This window comes from Rhinopithecus bieti, unplaced genomic scaffold, assembly GCF_001698545.2.
Source record: "Rhinopithecus bieti isolate Rb0 unplaced genomic scaffold, ASM169854v2 scaffold_4514, whole genome shotgun sequence".
In the NCBI taxonomy this organism is placed as follows: Eukaryota; Metazoa; Chordata; class Mammalia; order Primates; family Cercopithecidae; genus Rhinopithecus; species Rhinopithecus bieti.
The window spans coordinates 221,474-246,414 of NW_016804396.1; the positions used below are offsets into that span (position 1 = coordinate 221,474).

At 38.4% G+C, this 24,941-nt stretch overlaps 1 protein-coding gene across 1 annotated transcript in view; it reads left to right on the top strand.

Moving 5' to 3' along the window:
- Positions 1 to 24,941, top strand: part of LOC108526856 (uncharacterized) — a gene marked incomplete at its 5' end in the record, with an annotated part of 248,129 nt that overhangs the window by 77,057 nt on the left and 146,131 nt on the right. The window contains 1 exon segment of the mRNA XM_017867832.1: positions 22,633 to 22,832. Coding sequence (XP_017723321.1) covers positions 22,633 to 22,832 — 200 coding nt within the window.

Consider the following 24,941-nt stretch of genomic DNA (forward strand, 5'->3'; position numbering starts at 1 on the left):
GGGAGGGATTGCATTGGGGAGTTATACATGATATAAATGATGAATTGATGGGTGCTGACGAGTTGATGGGTGCAGCACACCAACATGGCATAAGTATACATATGTAACAAACCTGCACGTTATGCACATGTACCCTAGAACTTAAAGTATAATAAAAAAAAAAAAAAGAAAATTTAATATGAATACAATATTATCTATTCCACAGTTTATATTCAAATTTCATCTATTTGCCCTATATTGTCTCCTTTCTCTATTTGTTTTCTGGCTGAAGATCCAAGCCCAAATCAAGCATTGAGATCAGTTGTCCTGTCTCTTTAGTGTACTTTAGTGTACTGTACCTGGGACGGTTCCTCACCTTTCTTTGTCTTTCTTGACCTTGAGAGTTTTGAAAACACAGCTAGATATTTTGTATTATGTCCCTCAATTTTATTTGTGTGTTTATCCATAATTGGATTCAGAATATATGTTTTTGGCAAGAATACTACAGAAGTGATGTTGTGTTCTCAGCGCATGATTTCAGGAGGCACATAACAGTGTATTCATTACTGGCAATGTAATTGTTTTTTCAGACCGAATCTCACTCTGTCACCTGGACTGGAGAGTAGTGGTGTGATCACGGGTCACTGCAGCCTCGACTTCCCAGGATCAGATGATTTTCATACCCCAGCCTCTTGAGTAGCTGAGACTACAGGCACACACCACCATGCCCAGCTAAATTTTGTAATTTTGTGGAGTTGGGTTTTCATCATGTTTCCCCAGACTGGTCTCAAATACCTAAGCTCAAGCAACCTGCCCGCCTCAGCCTGCCAAAGTGCTGGGTTTACAGGCTCGAGCCACTGTGCCTGGCTGGCAATGTAAACTTTGATTACTGTGTCTGCCAGGTTTCTCCACAGTCAAACTACTGTTTCACCCTTTCTAAATAATAATTAATTTGTAAGAAGAAATTTTGACACTATTTAAGTATCTTTTTTTTCCATCAAACTTCTACCTACTAGTTTTTGCATCCATCATTAATTTGTAATTCCATTAATTCCTTTCAAACTGAATAATTGACATTCTGCTAAAAGGACCTTTCCCATGTCTCTCATTTATTTATTTGTTTATTTATGATATCAGTGGGATTCATGTATTCTCGTTTTATTCTATGCCTATAATTCATTATATTCATAAATATTTAAATACTATTATTATTTATTCAGATGCTCAAATTTTCCCAGATTTATCCATTTAAAGCCATTTAATATTAGTTTTTGTGCCTTTTGATATCTCCCCATCATTGTGGAGGATTTCCTTACTTTCTGGCACATGTTATTCTAGGCTCATTGCGTATTTTCCTTGTCCACACCCTGGAATCAGCCTTTCATCCACATAGCTTTGCTTCCATTGAGAAGTGAATGGCATTTAGAAGTCAAGATCTGGACACTAGGTGTACTCATTGCTACTGATATGTTAATACTTCTAGGCCCTATCAGCAAGAAGCATTAGTGAATATATGTTGGTTTTTATTTCTATATCTATGTGTCTATCTACAAAAAACCATGAGTTCATACAGATACCTTTGATTCCAGTCTCAAACTACAGGATGCATTCTGGTGTCCCCATTTTCTCATTTGTAACTCTTTTCCAAAAGTGAGAAACCTAGCTTCACAGTCGTTATATTCAATATATGTGTCTGTTTGCTCAACTTGGAATACAAGAAAGCAATTTCAGAATTGCTAACCTATACCACAGTAAAAAAAGCAAATCTACTAACTAGTATTCAACTTTTAACAGCTTTTGGAATAAAATTTGCTAGAGCAAAATAATTCGTGACAGATCTCAAGTGCATAGTTCATGAAATTAGATAAATGTCTAGACCCATGTTTCTCCTGTCTTATCAAGATGTAAAACATTTCCATCACCTTAGTCCCTTGTGCTGCTTTCCAGTCAGTATATACTCCTCAAGAGTAGCTAGTTTCCTGATTTCTATCACTATAGGCTAGTTTTGCCTCATCTAGAACTGCATATTAATGGAATCATGCAGTGATTCTTCTGTATCTGGTTTCTTTCACTCATTATAATGACTGTTGGATTTATGCATGTTGTTATATGTATATATCTTACAGTTTGTTTCTTTTGGTTGCTAAAAGAAACCAAGCCATGCTCTTTGTTTCTCTGTTCCCACTTGATGGGTAGCATTTGAGTTCCAGTTTGTGGCTAATATAAATAAAACTACAATGAACAGTTTTGTGTAAATCTTGAGAACAGGAGGATTTCATTTCTCTTGGTTAAACGTCTGAATTGGAATCACTAAGTCATAGGTACAGGTATATTTAATTTTATAAGAACTTGCCAAACATTTTGTTAAAGTGGTTGCACCATTTACACTTTCACCAGCAATATATGAAAATTCTAGTTATTTCATATCCTCATCAACATTTGGTATTGTAAGTCTTTTTAAAATTGAACCATTCAAATGGGCATGTAATGATATCTGATTGTGTTTATAATGTACATTTCTCTAATATCTAATGATGCTGGGACTTTTTCATGAGATTATTGGGCATTTCTGTATGTTCCTTTGTGAAGTGCCTATTTGAATCTTTTCTCATTCTCTTAATTAGATTGAGTTGTAGGAGTCATTTATATATTATGGATATAAGTTTTTTGATATATATGCTTTGCAAATATTTTCTGACAGACAATGGCTTGCCTATACACTGTTTTTCTTTTTGACTTTTATTTCAGGTTCATGTGGAAATGTGCATGTGTGTTATATAGGTAAATTGCATGTTGCAGGAGTTTGGTGTACAGATTATTTCACTACCCTAGGTAATACGCACAGTGCTTGACAGGTGGTTTTTAATTCTTATGCTGCTCCCTCCCTCTATCCTCCAGTAGGCCCTGTCGTCTCTTGCTCCCTTCTTTGTGCCAATGTGTACTCAATGTTTAGCTCCCACGTATAAGTGAGAACATGTGGTATTTGGTTTTCTGTTCCTGTGTCAGTTCTCTTAGTGTAATGGTCTCCAGCTCTACCTATGTTGTCGCAAAGGACATTATCTCATTTTTTATGGCTACATAGTATTCCATGGTACATATGTACCACATTTTCTCTATCCAATCTAACATCGATTGGCACTTAGGCTGATTCCACATCTTTGCTATTGTGAATAATGCAGTGATGAACATACATATGCATTTGTCTTCATGGTAAAATGATTTATATTCCTTTGGGTATATACTCAATAATGGATTGCTGCATTGAGTGGTAATTCTGCTTTGAGTTCTTTGAGAAATCACCAAACTGCTTTTCACAATGACTGAACTAATTTACATACCCACCATATATATGGTATAAGGAAAGGGTCCAGTTTCAATCTTCTGCATATGGCTAGCCAGTAATCCCAGCACCATTTATTGAATAGGGAATTCTTTCCCCATTGCTTGTTTTTGTCAACTTTCTGGAAGATCAGATGGTTGCATGTGTGTGGCATTATTTTTGGGCTTTCTATTCTGCTCCACTAGTCTATGTATCTGTTTTTGTAACAGTATCATGCTGTTTGGTTACTGTAGGCTTGGAGTATAATGTAAAGCTGGGTAACATAATGCCTCCAGCTTTGTTCTTTTTGCTTAAGGTTGTCTTGGCTATTAAATCTCTTATTTGGTTCAACTTGAATTTTAAAAGTTTTTTTTCCCAGTTCTGTGATGAATGCCATTGGTGGTTTGATAGGAATGGCATTGAATCTGTAAATTGCTTTTGGCAGTATGTCCATTATTGGTTCCAATATTGATTCTTGGATTCTCCAATATGTCAATATTGGTACCAATATTGATTCTTCTTATACCTGAGTATGGAATGTTTTTCCACTTATTTCTGTCATTTCTCATGTCTTTGAGTAGTGTTTTATAATTCTTGTTATGGAGATATTTCACCTCCCTGGTTAGCTGTATTTCTGGGTATTTTATTCTTTTTGTGGCTGTTGTAAATGGGATTGCAGTCTTGATTTGGCTCTCAGCTTAAATGTTGTTGTATAGGAATGCTACTGAATTTTGTGCCCTGAAACTTTGCTGAAGTTGTTTATTAGATCAAGGAATTTGGGGGCTGATACAATGAGGTTTTCTAGGAATAGAATCATATCGTCTGCAAACATCAATAGTTTGATGTCCTCTCTTACTATCCAGATGCTTTTATTTCTTTCTCTTGCCTGATTTCTCTGACCAAGACTTCCATTACTGTGTTGAATAGGAGTGGTGAGAGAGGACGTCCTTGTCTTATGCTGGTTTTCAAGGGGAATGCTTCTAGCTCTTGTCCATTCAGTGTGATGTTTGTTGTGGGTTTGTCATAGATGGCCTTTATTATTTTAAAGTATGTTTGTTCAATACCTAGTTTGTTGAGGGTTTTAACCTGAAGGGATGTTGAATTTTATCAAAATCCTTTTCTGAATCTATTGAGATAATCATGTGGTTTTTGTTTTTAGTTATGTTTACATGATGGATCACATTTATTGATTTGCATACATTGAAACAACCTTGCATCCCAGGGATAAAGCTTACTTGATCATGGTGGATTAGCTGTTCAATGTGCTGCTGGATTCAGTTGGCTAGTATTCTGTTGAGGAATTTTGCATCTATGTTCATCAAAGATATCAGCCTGACATTTTCTTTTTTGTTGTTGTTGTTGTACATCTCCCAGGTTTTGGTATCAGAACAATGCTGGTCTCATAGAATGAGTTGGAGAGGAGTTCCTTCTCCTCAATTTTTTGGAATAGTTTCAATAGGAATGGTAACAGCTCTTCTTTGTACATCTGGTAGAATTTGGCTGTGGTCCTGGGGTCTTTCTTATTTGTAGCCTTTTTATTACTGATTCAATTTTGGAACTCATTATTGGTCTGTTCAGGGATTCAATTTCTTCCTAGTTCAATCTTGGGAGGTTATGTTTTCAGGAATTTCTCCATTTCTTGTAGGTTTTTAAGTTTGTGTGCACAGAATTTTGTATAGTAGTCTCTGAGGGTTTTTTTGTATTTCTGTGGTGCATTGGTCATGTTGCCTTTGTCATTTCTTATTGTGCTTATTTGAACCTTCTTTCTTTTATTCTTTATTATGCTAGCTAATATTCTATCTTATTTATTATTTAAAAAAACTCATGGATTCATTGATCTTTATCTTTTGTATGTTTTTTTTCCAGTCTTGATTTCCTTAAATTCAGCTCCGATTTTGGTTATTTCATGTCTTCTGGTAGCTTTTGGGTTGGTTTGCTCTTGTTTCTCTAGTTCCCCTAGGTGATGATGTTAGGTTGTTAATTTGAGATCTTTCAGACTTTTCCATGTGGGCATTTAGCACCATAAACTTTCCTTTTAACACGGCTTTAGCTATTTCCTAGAAATTCTGGCATGTTGTATCTTTGCTCTCGTTAGAGTCAAGGAATTTCATGATTTTTGCCTTAATTTCATTGATTAACCAAAGGTCATTCAGGAGCAGGTTGTTGAAATTCCATGTAATTATATGGTTTTCAGTGATTTTCTTAGTATTGATTTCTATTTTTATTGAGCTGTGATCCAAGAGAATGGTTGATATGATTTCAGTTTTTTTGAATTTGTTGAGGATTGTTTTATGTTCAATTGTGTGGTTGATTGTAGAGTATGTACCATGTTGTGATGAGAAGAATGTATATTCTGTTGTTTTTGAGTGGAGAGTTCTGTAGATTTCTGTAAGGTCCATTTGGTCAAGTGTTGAGTTCAAGTCCTGAATATTTTTGTAAGTTTTGTGCCTCTGTGATCTGTCTAATACCATCAGTGGGGTATTGAAGTCTCCCATGATTATTGTGTAGAAATCTTACTCTCTTTGTAGGTCTCTAAGAACTTTCTCTATGAGTCATGGTGCTCCTGTGTCAAGTATGTATATATTTAGAATAGTCAGGTCTTGTTGAATTGAATACTTTACTATTATGTCAGTCCCTTCTTTGTCTTTTAAAAAAATCTTTGTTGGTTTAAAGTCTGTTTTACTAAAATTAGGATAGCAGCCATTGCTTTTTTCTGTTTTTCATTTGCTTGGTAGATTTTTCTCCATCCCTTTACTTTGAGCCTATGGATGTCGCTGCGTGTGAGATGAGTCTCTTGAAGACAGCATATCATTGGGTCTTGCTTCTTTGTCCAGCTTGCTACTCTGTGCCTTTTAACTGGGGACATTGAGCCTATTTACACTGAACATTAATAATGATATTTGGAGATTCGATCCTGTCATGGTGATGGTAGATGGTTATTATGCAGACTTGTTTTTGTGGTTACCTTATATTCTCAATGGTCAGTTTACTTAAGTGTGTTTTTGTAGTGGTGCGTAACATTCTTTCTTTTCCATATTTAGCACTCCTTACAGAACCTTTTGTAAGGCATGGCCAGGTGTAATGGATTCCATCACCATTTGCTGGTCTTCTCCTTTGCTTATAATGCTTATTTGGCTAGATATAAAATATTGGTTGCAAATTCTTTTCTTTAAAAATGCTGAATATAAGCCTTCAATCTATTCTGGTTTGTGGAGTTTCTCTGAAAGATTTGCTGTTAGTTTGATGGGTTTCACTTTTTTGGTCACCTATGCCTTCTCTCTAACTGCCTTTAACATTTTTTTCTTTCATTTGGACCTGGAAGACTCTGATGATTCTGTATCTTGAGGATGGTCTTCTGGTGTAATATCTCATAGAAATTCTCTGCATTTCCTGATTTTGAACATTGGCATCTCTAGCGAGGTTAGGGAAGTTTTCATGGATGATATCTTAAAATATGTTTTCCAAATTGCCTGCTATCTCCTCATAGCTTTCAAGGACACTAGTCAATTATAGATTTGGTCTTTTTACATAATCCCATATTTCTCAGAGGTTTTGTTCATTCATTTTTATTCTTTGTTTTTTATTTTTGTTCGAGTTAGTTTAGAAAACCAGTCTTTCAGCTCTGAGATTTTTCCTCAGCTTGATTTATTCTGCTGTTAATGCTTGTGATTGCATTATGAAATTATTGTAGTGTGTTTTTCAGCTCTATCAGATCAATTTGGTTCTTTCTTTCTTTCTTTCTTTGTTTCTTTCTTTGTTTCTTTGTTTCTTTCTTTGTTTCTTTCTTTCTTTGTTTCTTTCTTTCTTTCTTTCTTTCCTTCCTTCCTTCCTTCCTTCCTTCCTTCCTTCCTTCCTTTCTTTTAGATGGAGTCTCACTCTGTCACCCAGGCTGGAGTGTTTGTAGTGCAGTGATATGATCTTGGCTCACTGCAACCTCTGCCTCCTGGGTTCATGCCATTCTACTGCCTCAGCCTCCCAAGTGCTGGGACTACAGGTGCCCACCACCATGCCCAGCTAATTTTTTTTTTTTTTTTTTTTTTTTTAGTAGAGACAGGGGTTTCACTGTGTTAGCCAGTATGTTCTCAATCTCCTGACCTCATCATCTGCCTGCCTTGGCCTCCCAAAGTGCTGGGATTACAGGAGTGAGTCACCGCACCTGGCTGGTTGTTTCTTACAATGACCATTTTGTCTATCTGCTCCTGTATCATATTTTAATGTAATCCTTGGAGATTGGATTTTGACTTTCTCCTGAACCTTGATGCTCTTCATTCCTATCCATATTCTGATTTGTATTTCTGTCATTTCAGCCTTTTCATTCTGGTTAAGAATCCTTGCTGGGGAACTAGTGCTGTTGTTGAGAAAAGCAGACAGTCTGGCTTTTTGAGTTGCCAGAGTTCTTGTGCTGGTTCTTCCTCATCTGTGTGGGGTGATTCAATGCAGCTGCCACACCCCACCATGTGCTGTACTTTGAGTTCAGTCAGTTGACTTCTTTTCAGAATGTTTTCAGAGGGTTGAGGCTTTGTTCAGGAACTTTATTTGTGGCTGAGTTCTTGTCCTTGGTTTCACAGTGTGGGCAGGAGGTGGCACATATTAGCAAAGTATTTTTGTTGTTGAAGTTTGGGTTGTGATCGAGTAGGTGGTGCTTAAGCATAATGGCCAGTAGGTGGGCTCTTGCTTAGCCATTTCACTCCTTTGTATTTCCTCATGACTGCAATATACTCCCTCTCAGTGCCTCTCAGTGCTCTAACAGTGTGGGATCCTCTCCATTCAAGTCTTGGCTGTAGCTCTTGGCTTGGCACTTCTTGGCTGCACGCTGCAGCCCTGGGGTGATCTCAGGCTTTATGTTCCTTCGTAGCTGGGAGGTAGCAGGAGAAGGGACCTTGCCATGGGTAGAGACATGTGGAAGAGAGCCTTTCACTTGTCTCTCAGGGCTCCATCTCAGAAAAAAGCAGAACCACTCCCAGTTGGGGTGGGGTAGCTGCATTGTGGACTCAAACTAGGGGGTCCTGCCTGTTGATGAGCAGAGAGGCCAGGCAGCTCATGGGGGAAACTGACTGGCTTCTTCCTTTTAGGACAGCAGTGGCTTGCTGGAGATGTGGTTAAATCACTCAGAGTCTTTGCTCCTTTTCCAGTCTGAGGGCACTAAGGACAGTACCACTGCAGTGGCAGTGGCAGAGGGGCGTTTGGTTTTCTCTGGGAGCTTCATCTCAAGAGACACACAGAGCCACTGCTACTGGGAATGTTCAACTCATGGGTGGGGGTGACTGCAACTGCTGGCCCAAGCTTGGGGCCCCACTTTGTAAAGAGTGGGGGATTGAGGACTCACAGAAAAGAGAGCCTGAGCTCCTCTCTGTATATAACTGTGGTGTGCTACAAGTATGAGTGAAACCCTCAGGTTCTTTATTTCTTCCCCAGACTGAGGGCATCAGGTGCAGAGGAGCTGTTGGTTGCCTCTGGGATCACCTCCCCAGGGAAGCACAGAGCCATTAACAATGGGAATGCTCAGTTGGGAGTGGAGGAACTGTTCAGTGGTCTTGAGCCAAGGACCCTGCCTGGTGAAAAGTGGGGTGTGGGAACTCACTGGAAAGAGAGACTGGGCTCCTCTCCATATGAAGGCTGCAGCTTGCTGGAGGTTTCAGCATAGCAACCAGACCCTTTGTTCCTTCCCCAGCCCGAGGAGAGTCAGGGCAGTACCACTGCAATGCAATGTCATACATGCTGTGGGTTGTCTCTAGGATTTCCTCCTCAGAGAAATGCAGAGCCACCACTGACTAAAGTGTTCAGGTGGGGGCAGGTTAATCATATTGGGGGCCCAGGTCAACAGGCACTGCCAAGTGAAGGGTAGGGTAGGTGGGGACCCATGTGGAAAATAGTCTGGCTGCTTTTCTGTAAGGTGGCTGCACTGTGCTGGGCATCTACATAGGTCCCCAACCACTGCACTCCCCCCTGAGTGTGAGGGCAATATAAGGAAGGGCTGCAGGACAGAAAAACTGGTGCCCTGCCTCCCTCTAGGAGATCTATCCCCAGGAAAGTGCAGAGCTGCTAGCATTCTGAGAGCCCAGGCGGGGGTCACTGAAGTCCCAGGTTTGGAGGCCCTGCCCAGTGAGGAGTAGCAGAAATGGAGGCCTACATGGAGCACAGTCTTGTTCCTTTTCCATAAGGCAGTTCTGCTGGGGGTCTGGGAGAATCCCCAATCACTGCACACCCTCTGGAGCCTGAGAGCAACAGGAGGGTGGGTTGTAGAGAAGCAAAAACGGCAGGCTACCTCTCCCTCTGGGAGCTCTGTCCCGGGGAAGTGCAGAGCTGCTCCCTGCCCAAGAACTCAGGTGGGGCTGGAGTGGTCTCACCAGCACCCCAGGCCAATGGGCCTTATCTTGCAAGGTGCAGTGGAGGCAAGGGTTGCAGTCCATCACTGCTCAGCTCTGTGGATTTGATTCCTTTCCTGCAGGCATGTGAGGGAGACTGGCCTTCCCCATTGCTGAACCTGCAGCCACTGGTGCCAGGATGCCCGAGGATCCAAGGCTCCCAGGACTCCCTGTGTGCCTGAATGAGGCTCTGCCCAGACTCCCATGTAGCTCTCTGTGTTGGTCTGGAGGGCCCAGCAGGCCAGTTTGCCGGGATCTCCTGAGGAGAAGTGGCAGAAGTATGGGTCCCTGAGGACTCTCACTTACTTACTGTTTCCCCAGTGTGGTGACTCCCCTGGCTCTCTGCCACTCTAGGTGGGCAGTTTTCCTGTCTTGCTCTTCTCTGTTTTCTGTGAGTCATGCTGTTTCCCTGATGAAGCCCAATGTGTTCACCTGGGATGTTGCGGCTGAAGAGCTAGTGTCCACCACCACTCTTTATTCTCTCCATGAGAGCAGTGCACACTGGCTGCTGCTAGTCAGCCATCTTGGCCTCCATGTAGCAATATTTCTGTAATCATTTCCTAGCTGCCAGGTATCCTGGCATTTTCCCTGTGGATCTCCCAATTCCTCCGGTTGCAGAAGACTACATTTTCTTAGTGATGTCTTTTGTTGAGCACACATTTTTTATCTTTAATGAAGTCTGCTTTATAATTTTTTATGTTATTACTTTCTTTATCCTTTCTAAGCGAATCACTCCTTTTCATCAGGTTACAAATTTATTTGGGTTCTCTCTCCATTCCTCTCTCACATCAGCTTGTCTCTGCACATCTTCATTTTACAAATGACTTTGCTAAAAGGGAAGATGAATGCCGCCAACCTCAGATGCTCATCCTTTCAGTGTCTTTCCTATCCTAAGGGAAGACTCTATTTGGCACTGTCTGAGTCACATGTCCATTTCCTGGGCCAGTCACTGTTGCTAGGGAGCTCAGGTTCCATGAGTAACTAAGTTCAAGCCCATCCCTTTAGCAAAGGGATGGTGGCACCAACGAGAACAACATAGCATGAGGAAGAGGAGAGTCCTCAGAGACAGGCTTTTGGATACTTCAAATAACATATGTGCCATCAAACTTCTTAATTTAAAACTTTTTTTTTTATGTAGAAGATTTATTTCTCTTTCTCTAAACTGCTGATTAAATGTATTCAGGTGCAGTAAAGTTAGATTTCTATTTAACATATTTAAAACTAAAGTGTGAAATAATCAGATATTTTGAAGTGCTAAAATATGTTCAAATTATATGTGAATAGCAGCACTTCATCAAAGATCACAGTTTAACACATCAAAGTCTACCATAATGTGAGTGATGCTATTATTTTCATTTGACAAAAGTTTTTCCCTACCTTCCTCAGATTCTAATTAAAAAAAAGTCATATTGTCCATACCTCCATATAATAAACCACTGGGAGAGCAACTGTGGCTTAGTGATTAGGACAAGATTTATACTTAGAAAGCCTAGTCATTTTGCTGGGCTTTAGAGCAAGCCTGATGATGTTCCACTCACAGGATTAATTGACAAAAATGAGTGGTCTTTATTGGAAATCATTAAGTATCTTGGGGCTTTCATTTGAAGGAGAAAATTGGAGAGTTCATTGTAGACAAATGACTATCTCCATCAAAGTTACCCACTTGTAAAGTATTTTCTTTGAAGTGTAGTTGAATAAAAAGCTGGCCCCACTGAGGGTCTTGAAATGATAATGCAATCGACAACATTTGATTCTTCTAGGTCAGACTCACTAAAGGAACCTGATATTAAAAGTAGTGTTTCAGGAAAGCTTTCATCTTAGCTTAAAAATTATGGGCATCAGGGAAAGTGCTGGAGGGGCTCTATAAATTATAGGCACAGAGGTCATTTCCCCATAATGAGGAAAGGACCCAGTTGACTTTCTGAGTATCATGCAGGCTTCAGCTTTCCTCTCCCAATTCTCTCTGCTATGTGCATAAAGCTCTCCTTCATGACTGCCTTTGCTCTCCCATACCTTGGGTACTATAATCCCATTACTTTTCAGATTTAGGTGTGGAAAACCTCTTTTAAAAATTAATGAATGAGTTAATTTTAATTGACAAATAAACATTATATACATTGGTCATGTACAACATCATGTTTGGAAATACACATACATTCTGGAATAGCTAAATTGAACAAATTAACATAAACATTACCTCACATCCTTATTTTTTGTGATGAGAACACTTGAGATCTACTCTTAGCAATTTTCAAGAAAACAATACATTGTTATAGTCATGTTATATAATAGACCTCTTGAACATTTCCTCCTGTCTAATTGTCATTTTGTATATTTTGACCAACATCTTCACAACCCTTCTGGGCCTCCCCAATTTTTTTTCTTTGTGACAGTTTTTCAAAACAAAATCATATTAATAGCTATGGGTGAGGGAGTGGAGTATACACAAAAGGTTAAAAATTGAGATGTTTATAACATCATGTTTCTGATCTTATTTGGAAGGATCTAGTCACAGATTCAATTAATAAATATAAAATAAGAGACATCCAACTCCTTTTCATCTTTCCTGCTTCAGGCTTGTTTTCTTTGTTTCTCTGTGGCCATATGATGAAATGATAGTTGCTATCTTGAAGCTTTCCATTAAAACAAGTTGAATTTCTCATCATTTCCCGTTTCAAATGGCATTGCTTTTGGAGGAGCACCGGAGTTTCTATTTGATATTTGAGGGATATCTTCAGTTTGTAGTTTGTTTACAGAATTGAATTAACAAAGAGTCTTTCTTACTTTTCTGTATATATGATTAATTGGTTGTGACTTCCTAGAGTGCTGGATTGAGATGGCATCTGGGGGTGAATATAGGTGATTAATTAATAATATCTGCCTTGGGCTTGACAAGCAGCAGTTCTTTCTTAATCCCAATCAATAGTAAAGTATATCTTTTGATTTGATTTCTGTTTTCACTCAGGTTATCACCATGGGGAATTCCAATGGTTGTCTTTTTTATTTGTCCTTCAGATATCACTGTGGTGGTGAAGGGCAGTTCTAAGTATATATTAAAGTATTATACATATATTAAAATTAATATATATCTGATTTTTTCTCTAGTTGAATTAAAACCATCTTAAGAGGGAAAAGATTCTCTCTACAATGTATGAGGCATTAAATAGACAGCAAAAACTAAATTCTTAGGAGAAAGTTCCTTTTTTATGGTTCATTTCAGTAAGTCATTTTGATTTCTTAGCAAATTAATATGGAAACATTGAAGCTTAAAATGTAACATGTAGATTGATGTTCCTGATCAATCCCAACATACACATCATTTTTTGCTATTGTCTATTCGCTTGATGTTCTGAACAATTTAATCAAGCAACAGGATTTTGCAGTGTTTCTTCAGGAAAATAACCACGTAAGTTCCCCCAGGTATGTCCTTCTGGTGACTATTTTTGACTTTGTATTCACGGCTGTTTTGCTTCATTTAATTCCCACTGTTCTTTTCATGCTTATACTTTTCATTTTCAAGAAGAAATGTTTCTTTGTTTTTAACTCAAATCATGATTAAGAGTAGCATCCAGTGAGACAAATGGCAGTCCACTTGACTCAATTGTTTTTGGTGTTCAGTTTAGCTTTAAGCCACTAAATTTGGGTTAGGTTTAAATGAGAGAATTTGGCATGATGTCCTTGCATTTGTGTCTAGTAATGGCAAATGTTTTATGATTTTTTTTGTACAGTACTAGGAATTTTTGAGGGTTTTGCTGTCAATTTTAATATAAACCCTGAAGACTGACTGAAACACAAAGATGGATTGAAGCATTCATTCATTTATTCATCAGTTTGCCATGTATTTAATAATTATTTGAGCATTCATTATATTCTGGTTCATCTGGTGGGTTCCAGGGAGTCTACTGTGGTGTAGAACACTGAGAAGTAATAAAAACATGGTCTGTATGTGATAAGTGTCATGTCCAGGATGGTATCATGCAAAGGAAACTTTCAGAGTGGAGTGGGGGTGGCACCAGGGAAGCCTTTGTGGAATACCTGAAGGATAAATAGAAGTTAACCATGATGTCCAGGCAGTGGAAAAACCACACGTGAAAGTGCTAAGCCCTCCCAGCTACTTTAAGAAATTCAATTGCTTCCCATAAACATATTTAGGCTCCTGGAATTTATATCAGTGCTAAAACAATCTCTATTACATCCTTTGTTATTTTGGACCTAGAGGACTGATTCCCTTGTAGGCACCACATTTTGATTTATTCTTCAAGAAAAAGATGGTATGATGGAGAGTGAGGGGACAGAAATTGAACTGGGAAAACTCATCTGTTTTCTTTAGTTAGCAGTTACTTTTTTCCCCCTTACTATAAGTTACTAAGATCTAATTATTTAAATATTTTTCCGTTATGTACTTTTTGGTAAATGCACATGTTTGCAAAACCTTCTATATGTCCTTCTCTGCATCCTTGCTCTTGTATGAATCTTTAGCTATCTGGTATATTTTTAAACCATTTTATAGTTTTATGCTTTTTGGTAGTTTTATGCCTTAGGAGGTGTTCATGCATTTGAACCAGAACTGTGTATTTAATGGACACTCTCTGCTACCTCTGCTCAATACACTGGTTAAAAGGCCTCCATCCTCAAGGTGCTCTTGTGCCAAAGGGGAGACAGAGAAATGACAAGGAAAACCGAATACAAAAGGGATTCTTGTGTGCTGTGGAAAAAATAAAATAAGGAAATATGATAGAATGTGGCGAGGGATGAGGGATGCTTCTAGTAAAGGAGGCCGAGGGGGGCATCTATAATAAGGCAACATTTGAACTGAGAATTGAATGGTGATAAATTAGCCGTTCAAAGATGTGAGGGAAGCATTCAAGGAAAGGTAGGCAGGGATTGTTTGGGGCCGTATTGGTTGTGACAAATAATTTGGATTTAACTCTGAGTGGAAATGTTTAATTATTAGATAGTTTTAGAATGGTGGTAACATGACTTGATTCGCTTTCTAAAGAAATTGCTAATGCTATGGAAAGAAACCATCATATCAGTGTGCTAGGAATGAAATCAGGATTTAGATTAAATAGAAGGCTATGCTGGTAATCAAGGAAAGTGATATGATGGGTCTGGATTTGCACAGTGTCTTGTACACAGTGGGCACTCCATGAGTTCTAAAGGTATTGCTCGTTCTCAGTGCACTTAGTTTTATGTGAATTTGTGTGTGTGTGTGTGTGTGTGCATGTGTCTGTCTCTGTGTATGAACAAGATTTTATTCAAGGTTGAGCCACATAACTATATGATTTTATGTCTGACACAGGGTAGAACATGGAGATTTAGACTTTTGTGATGGAAATGAAAATGTTCGTCCTTGACTCTTGCCCCTTCTCTCTACCACCACCTATGCTTCCATCTTCTACTTGCATTCCTCCCATTTATACTTGTACTCCCTAATAGTATCCTTGTACCACACTCCTACTTTCAGCCAACCATCCATAAACTAGGAGGTGGTACTGACAAATTCATCCTCATTGTGTTCCTGGCTTCCCCAGACCTGAGATGAAGAGTATCAGGAATGGCATGATGGGACAAGGAAAGTGGGCAGAAATTGAAGGCAACAATAGGCTTTACCACATTTGGCAAGAAAGAAAGACACTAAGTTCAATGTTGAACTATTATTGTTACCATGGGTGAAGTTAGGAAGAGAAGTGAGGGTGACAAAAGTTGAAGCATCTGCAGCTTAGAAGAGTCTAAGGCCAGAGTTCCTAGGGCAGAGCTTGAGGTGAGAATTACTACTCAAGTAATTTATTATGGAGTGCTCTCAGGAGAAGGGAAGTAAGGGAAGCAGGATGGGGCAGGGGAATCAAGTTCAGTATAAACTGGCTTTGACCTAATCTCATGCAGAAGCTCTGGAGCACAGACTGAAACACAAAGTTAGTTCCCTATGAGGCAAGAAGGCTGCCTTGTTAGTCCCTTTCTAGTAAGTCATTGTCTAAGGTTTGTGGTGACCAGCCAACATGCAGACCCTGCGGTGGAGTGGGTACAATGGCAGGTATCTTATTCGTCTCAGGCTTCCATAGCAAGATACCATAGACTGAGTGGCTCAAACAAGAGAAGTTTATTTCTAACAGTTCTGGAGGCAGGGAAGTCTAAGATCAAGGTGCTTGTAAGGTGGGTTTTGTTCTGAAGCCTCTTTTCTTGGCTTGTAGGTGACCACCATACTGCTGTGTGCTCACATGAGCTCTTCTTTGTGTGGGTGCAGAAAAAGAGACCACAAATTCTCTGGTGTCTCTTCTTATAAGGGCACTAATCCCATTGGATCAGCACCCCATCCTCATGACCTCATCAAATCCTAATTACCTCCCAAGGGCCCTATATCCAAATACCATCACACTGAGGGTTGGGACTTCGACATACAAATTAGGAGGGCACAAAACATACAGTCCATAACAACAAGTAAGAGGATTCTCTGTGGGGCACTAACTTCTGCTATAGGTAGTGAGAGTTAGGAGAGATGGCATTCATTGAATCCAGGGAAAATCTAGATGGAATTGGAAAATGGACAAAGGAGAGATTTGGTAGGATTCAACTTTCACATTCAACATTCACAGCTGAGCCAAAGTAGAGAGCTGAATATGTTAAATCAAGTCAGGGGTGACTGACTTACATGAAAAATATGCTTGTTACATCATTTTATCCTGAAATTATTTAAATATTTAGAATACTAAAAGAGTTCCAGCTTCTAAATCAGGTACACAGCTACAGTTATTGAGGAAATGTTCTGAGAAATAATAAAAATAAATCTATCACTTCACTGGTTGACTTTAATAATAGCACAATCAGGTTTTTTATTGAACATGGGATGGCAACACTCTTTTATGTACTTTGCTTCATCAAAGAATGTCAGATCTGCAGGCATATGCTTACATGGCTTCCAAGCCATGGCACTGAGTATTTAAAAAATGAGAAAAGAATGTCAATGAATATTTTGCCTTTAAAGATTTTGTTCTCTAGAGCAGTGGTCCACAACCTTTTTAACACCAGGGACCAGTTTCATGGGGCGAAGGGGAGATAGTTTGGGGATAAAACTGTTCCACTTCAGATCATTAGACATTAGTTAGATTCTCATAAGGAGCGCACAACCTAGATCCCCTGCTGGGCAGTTCACAATAGGGTTTGAGCTTCTATGACAATCTAATGCCACTGCTGATCTGACAGGAGATGAGGCTCAGGCAGTAATGCTCGCTTGCCTACAGCTCACCTCCTGCGTGGCCCAATTCCTTGCCAGCCATGGACTGGTACTGGTCTGCAGCCCAGGGGGTTGGGGACTCCTGCTCTAGACAGAACATACATGGTATATATATATACCCACACCCACCGTACACCCACACATACACACACCCATACACATATGTGCACTTACATGTATGCCTGTAAACACATGCACATACCATCTAATTCCTTTTGTAAGTTTTTGTAGTGTGAACAATTATGCATAGAAAGGGTGTATCTAGTATGTAGACATACAGCTCAATACAATGTCCTGCCACTTGACAAACCAGCCTATTGGCAATACCTATAAAATAAACTATTTTGTTTAAAATAAGAAAAAGTAGAATTTAGGTAAATATTGGCTCTCTGTAGTAATATACTGCATACCGTGGAATCACATCTTAAAAATGATTTATGTTCTAAAGTCAGTGCAAATGGTGACAATTGAGGGTGATCAAAATTTCTTCTCAAAGTCCCACAAATCTCTCATAGGTTGTAATATTTTACCAATATTGCCAGTTTTGTTTTGTTTTCTTCCCCCAGCAATAGGACAGATCACTGTTTCTTTGACTGATTGAGGGGTCATGAGGTATGAAATCATGTGCACTCAAATTCTGAGAACACATTTATACAGTGAAATACCCCACCAGATGCCAAGGAAACTGATATTGATTGAAAGCATGGAGATGTATTTGTTCCCCTTCACCCTCGCCATGGGAGCATGAATTCATTGAGTGGATGCATTGTGGTAGAATTTCCTGTGTTATTTAAGTTGTTCTCTCTCCCTTTTTCCTTTTCTCTAGCTCTCTCCTACCATCTCATTCTCTCATGTTTGCTGAACATGTATAGTAAGGTATTGTAATTTCAAATACATTGCAACTCTGTGGTATATGGCATCCTCTTTATTTACATCCTTATTTATATGCATGCTTATATATTTTTTGCTGAAGTCACACAGCTACATATCTATGTGTGTACTGTTTGATTCTTAGAAGAGTTTGTTAGGAGCATGAGTTTCATCTCTGATTGCACCATGTTATACTGTTGTGTTCTTGGTCCATCTGGTTGCAAAAGAAAACCATACAAACAGATGTAGAAACCAGTTTTCTCCTCTGGAAAACAATTGAAAAGCTACAAGCCCATCAAATGCTGAGAACTGTCTAGCTATGGCATGGTACAGTAGCCATCATTAAGGTTTTTATCTTAAGATTGATACAGACACAGGTTAATTTCTCAGTTCTGTTTTTGTTTTAGCTTGGAATAACTGTTTATTTAGATGATTACTTTGTTCATCATTATGTTGATTTTCTAACCAAGGTAATAGTTCTATTTTGTAATCTCACATACCACCTAGCTACCATGGCCTGACTTCAGTGAAAGTATTTTCCCAGCAGAGATTCGGTGAAATCATTCTCTGAGAATTTTAGTGGATAAACTGTACTTAATGTTAAACCACAATTGGTTATGTGTATTTCCTGCCAAAACTAAAAAGTATAAATTCTGAATATTTTTTTCATAAGGGCAGTTTCAGGTTCTTTCAAGTGTAATGATTTTGACATTGTGTTTAAGAACAATTTTCATGCTAATTGAAGTCTCCTATGTCAAAGGAAAAAAGTCAAGTTCTTAATGTACACAGTTTTCTTTAAGGCTTTAAATGCAATGAAAAAGAACCCTCTAGAATATTCTTTGTAGAGATTCTGTTGTGATTATTGCAGAGCTCCATCTGTACATTCAACAGGTGTACTGAGTACCAGGTAAGCACTATTAAAGGCACTGGGTATACTTAGTAAGGAAAGCCATGTCCTTGACTTCGTGAACCTTATGATCTCCTGGTGGGGCAATAGACAATAAAGAACTAAAGAAATAGCAATTTAGAGAAGTGCCAGGGAGACAAAGGACACAGTTCAGTGACAGAGAATAAAAAGAGGTGACCTAATTCACAGGGTGATTAGTGAAGGTTTTTTGGAAGAGACAGATTTTAAGCCAAAACTTAGATAAAAAGGAGTTGAACATGAAAACAGCTCAAGGCAGAGTTTTCTGGGCAGAAAGCAGCAAGGCATAAAGGAGCTTGGGTGTTTCCAGAACTGAAAGGAGATAAGAGTGGTTAAGTATGTATGTGTATGGTATTGGGAGGGATGGGGAGAAGGTGGCGTGAGATTCGGTTAGAGAGGTAAACAGGTGCCAGATGATTCAGAGCCTTATTGGCCATAGTAAGACTCTGGATTTTGAAATAAGTACAGTGGGAAGCCAACAGCATTTTCAAATGTTGAGAGTCCTTATCTGATTTGAATTTTTAAAAGCTCACTTTGGCTACGTTTTGGAGAATGAAATATGTGTGAGCATGTACCTGTGTGTTTGTGTTTATGGCTAAAAATGGAAGCAGTGAGACTCCTCGGAAGGCTATTAGAATCATCTCCTCAGTGAGCTGAGATCCGGCCACTGCACTCCAGCCTGGGCGACAGAGCGAGACTCCGTCTCAAAAAAAAAAAAAAAAAAAAAAAAAAAAAAGATAATAGTGGACGGCACCATAAGGTGGCAATAGAGATGAAGCCAAAGGGATGGATTTGAACTATTTTTAGAGGCATTCTGAATTTACTGATTGATTTGATATCCAGGGTGAGGAAGAGTGAGGAGTCAAATGATCAGTTTTCTATATATTTATCTTTGAAACTGGGTGTATCATGGTGTCATTTACTACGGTCAGGTTTGGGGGAAGATCACATTTCAGAGGGAGATCGTGTTCACTTTTAGATACTTAGCATGAAACCTGTTGCAAAATTGATTACTTCATCAAACATTGATTGAGCTTCACTGCATGCCAGACATTCTACTGAGTAGTAAGGATATCTGATGTCCCTACACTTACAGAATTACAGAGATGATAGATTTCAGAGTGCTAGAAGAGACCATAGTTGGAAATAATCCAGTCCAGCATCCTCATTTTAAAGATGAAGTATAGAATTTTAATCATTTTATTTTTCCAGAAATATTAAGACCTCTATACAAATTGTGGTTATTTTAGTAAAACTTAATTTTCCTCATCCAACAATAGTTGTGGCATTTTTTTCCCTTAGGAGTATAAGTCTGTTTTCATTTCTGTTTTAATGAATTGGTACAATTAGTCTTCAATTAGCATTAGTAAAGCACTTTCTGATGCATTCTGAAATCATAAAAGTATAGGCATTATAGTCAGTTCAGTGGGCAATATTGTCATTGACTTCGGTCAGACTTATAAACAATATATGCAGAAGGAATCAGAAACCACGTTCTAGTGTACACACATTTCTCACTACGGCATTAATGTACACAAAAGGGAAATTAGCTACTTGTATTTTTTGTATTATCAATGGTAGATTGCTAATAACCTTGAAGCACTGTAGAGGGAATTTTTCAAACTTAATAGAAAGCATGAATTGGAGAGGGAAGAAAAAAATACATAAGGGCCCTAAATAATTTGTTGTGCAATGAATTCTAGATTTGTGTGTGCATGTTTGTGGGGTGTGTGTGTGTTGTATGTGTGTGTGTGTGTTGGAATGTTTGTTTTAAGGTCCCATTTAACTTTATAAGTTAAGGTGTTTGGTCAAAGAATAATTAGGCAGTGATGAAACAGCAAGTTGTGTAGATTTAAACAGTTTAAATACCAGGAGACGAAAAAGATTATTTAGGGTGGTCTAACTAAGCATACTTACTATCTAAATTATCCTACAGCATTAATTGTTCATTTAGAATGGAGTTCTTGGCTCGTCATAGTAGGTCAGGTACTGTGAAGGAAAGGAGACGAAAGTTCCTGCCCTGCGGGCATAGCAAATTGGAAGCATCAGGTATGGTCCAGTCTGCACCCACACGGGCACACACCTGATGGAAGAATGTTTTCTCCAATAAGTGGTTATGGTCACGGAATGCCCCACAGGGCAAAGGAGGTGTCCAGATGTATTGTAGAGACAGGGGACTGTTTTTTTAAGAAAGGAAAAAAGTGCATATTGAATGAGACAGACAATAGTCAAGTGACTTCCTTGAAGTTTAAAAGTAGTTTAAGAGGTGAAGATTAAGGTAAGGATAGTGATAGATTGAAATATATGCCAATGAAAGAGGCAAATCTTCTGCAAAGATGGTTGAAGTTATTAAAATAAGTAATTAGAACGAAGGTTCTGCTTCATCCCTGCAACAGGAATGGCAGGACTAAATTGAGAGAACTTGAATCACAATAATGGAAGATTTGACCCTGAGACTTCAAGGAAGAAACATAAATGACCAAGGACTGACAATGGAAACTTCATGGAATTTATAAGTAGAATTGTATACATGCAAATTGATTAAAAAATTAGTGGTGAATATAAAGACTGGACAGAAAGACAGCTTGTCTTCCAGAATCAATCAGAACTGATAAAACAGGGACTTTGTTTATATGCCTGGACAGGAATAATCTACGTTTTATCAGATAATCAATATCTTTATAACCTCATCAGAGACACAAGAGATAGAGAGGACTTCCCAATTCCTGAACAAATGTTTAGAAATAAACATTAGCAAGAATTTGGAAGAAGCTTTCGGGACAGGAAAATCTCTTTTAACCACTTGTGCCTGGCTCCCCAGAATGTCCACCTTCTCTGTTTTACTGGAGCAGTTTTAGCATCTCACCTGTTGGTTAATATTTTTCCAATGAAGAACTCATTTTCTTGCTTATGTATAGGTAGTGTGGCCTTACACTACTTCACACATAACCTTAAAATATTCCTCATCATGTCATGCACTGGCACACACCACAGACTCCTGAAGCTTGAGAATGGCTGTAGGAGAAAGGAAAAAACTACAGGAAAAACTAGCAAAAGCAGGTATTTTGGTTTTTTTTTTTTTTTTTTTGGTTTTCTCTTAAACTTTTCAGCTGTATGAATCCCTGACCAGCCAAAGAAACTGTCGAGGGAATAATCTGGGAAACAGGGGGTAGAAACACCTTGAGATAAGTTCCCCTATATAAGACATATGTCTTCTGTTAAGGTTTTCTAAATAGTCTCTTGAAATGGGGACACATATCAGGCTAGCTCTTGCTCAGGTAAACCTAGGCCTGCAGGGGCCTGCCCTAGGCTGTGCCCAACAGACACAGAGGCCATAATCTTGAGAGTTATGTTTTAGTTTGTTTTTAGAAATTCCTTCTTCACTCATTACCTCTAGAACTTTCTCATTTTCAGTTCTTCTTAGGTTATTTTTAGAAATTCCTTCTTCACACATTACCTCTAGAACTTTCTCATTTTTCAGTTCTACCTAGGGACAAAGAGCACCACTCAGCTGCTGAATTCATTTAAGAAGGCAGGACGGCAAAACAAGCTCTCTGCATGTTTCCTCTGTGCATATTGTTGCCAGGTCTGTGGTTTGTGTCTAGAAATTTGGCCAACGAGTTAAGGAACATTTTTCACCCCTTTTCCCTCTCCCTTCCCCTTCCCCTTCCCCTTTCCTTCCCTTCACTTCCCTTGCTCTCTCTCTCTTTCTCTCCCTCTTTCTTTCTCTCTTTCCTTCTCTCTTTCTCTCTTTCTTTTCTTTCTTTCTTTCCCTCCTCTCCCTCTCTTTCTTTTACTTTCTTTTCTTTCCTCTCTCCTCTCCCTCTCTTTCTTTTTCTTTCTTTCTTTTTTTTTTTTTTTTTTTTGGAGAAGAGTGGTTTAAAAGGGAGTTGAATATAACGGAGCACCTCATTATTTTCCTTTCTTTTTGTTTGCTGACTAGGAAAGTCCATCAGTTTGATAATGGAGGAGAACAATGACACCACGGAGAACCCCCAACAAGGCCAAGGGCGGCAGAATGCCATCAAGTGTGGGTGGCTGAGGAAGCAAGGAGGCTTTGTCAAGACTTGGCATACTCGCTGGTTTGTGCTCAAGGGGGATCAGCTCTACTATTTCAAAGATGAAGATGAAACCAAACCCTTGGTGAGTAGGAGAAAATGTAAAGCATTAAGGGCCTAAGAAAGCCAAGAAATAGAGGGATTTGCTGGAAACTGATTGGGACTGAGACCACCCAAAGTTCCCCGGTCTCCTTCAGTTCATTGTCATCTTTCACCCTTTTACCCATTGTTTGCTTTGAGTTGGAGATAATAAATTTGCTAATTGAGGTCAAGAGGCAAATTATACTTATCTAATATTAATTTCAATTTTTACTAAGCCAGAGGAGAATGTCTCAGTTCTTCTGGCAAACTTAGTTCATGAGAACATTTTAATAGACATCTGCTAAAAGATATATTGTAGCCAAAACATCTTTCTTTTTCTCAGGAGTAAATGGAAAGCACAGATTTGAAGGAAGAACTGTAGGCACAACTTTCAGTAATTTCTGAGACATTTTCAGTATCAATTCTCAGAAGCTTCCCTCCATACTTTAACTTACATAAAATATGGATGTGGTGCTAAACCAAATGACATTGATACATTCAATCAGCATACATAATGTACCCATTCCTCTGTGAATAGTCTCTCTGTTGCTCTGTAATTCCTTAGTGGTTCTTTATTTGCTTATTTACTTATTTTCTCAACCGTAAGTCTCAAGACTGCAATGAGAGAGAAGAATCATCTTCACCTGCATTTCTATAGTTGCAACAGTTTTCTCAGATTGATCATGGCTTATCAGTTGATGAGAGGATGTGCAAACTGAGGCATCGCTTCTGTGTTTTTCATCTACATCTATAGGATACATACGTGAGAGAAGAAACATTTTAGATTCGTTTATATAAACAACCCTAACAGTATGTTCTTGAGGCTATTTCCTCTTGTGTTAAAGTTAAGAAACTTAATTAGGAATTTGGACCAGGTCTCTGCTTTAGTATTTTACATTCCTAAGGCATTATAATTTCACAATGTTCTCATTCCTCTAATTGAATTCCCTAAAATAGCAATAAAATACATGCTACAAACCTTGGTCATTTTTTTGAATTTGCTACTACTTTTTAGGCATTTGCCAGGGCTGGACATCAGCCAAAAAATTTACATATATTATCTTATGAAATATTTAAAATAATCCTATGAGGTAGGTATTATTAACCCTAATTATGCATGAACACCAAGGTTTATGTGTAATGCAGATTACCCAAAGTTAAACAGTCTTTTAATGATTTGTCTCAAGTCTGAGTTCATATGGCTTTAGCCCAAGACATTATACATAAATTTAGAAGGTCCCATATTGGTATCATGACAGTTATAGTACTGTCCGTATCTGTTATTTCATTTGTTATTGCAAACCAGTGGGGAATATGGGGACTATTTTTACAGAGGAGGAAACTGTGACTTAGAGATATGAAGTGATGTAATCAAGATCATATAATCATTCAAAGATCAGAAGCAAATTAATGGAGTCTTCTGTCTCCTATCTTACCCTCCATGGTTCTTTTCTAATTGCTCCTTGTTTTATAATTAGCTAATAATCAGATTAAGGTATTATCTTGAATATAAAATTATTTTTACCAAACTCAGAGAAAGGAATCAGGTTAATGTGAAAAGACAGAATTTAAGGGGTCCAATGTGGAGACTTCATTATGGAGGATCACAGTGAATACTATCTGTGAGAAAATACATAGAGGGCCATATCCCAGGCAATATGATAATATCCTTTTTGAACAATTTAGGGCAGAATTCCTCAAACTAGAGTTCATGTGCACGTTCTCTGACATTTGCACATTCTCAAATTTGAGAAACACGGACCACAGGCTTGGATCCACTGTATCTTCATGACTAGCAGGCACTCTAGTGGTTATATTGATTAAAAATTGGAAATATAAATTTTATAATGTAAAAACTCCAGATTAATTCAAATAAAATCTACTCAAAATGAAAATTACTTAATTCATAGTATTTCCAAGATAAATAGTATTTTTATATTAGCATGTTCCTAGTATTACTAGTATTTGTGGACTTACGATAACTAAAATTAACAAAATAGACTCGTATTGACCAAAAAGTACTAATTCTTTTACAAACCAAATGTAGACCATCACCATCCCCCCTAAAAAATGTTTTTAAATTTTTCATTCTATGTATTATTTGTTAAAGATT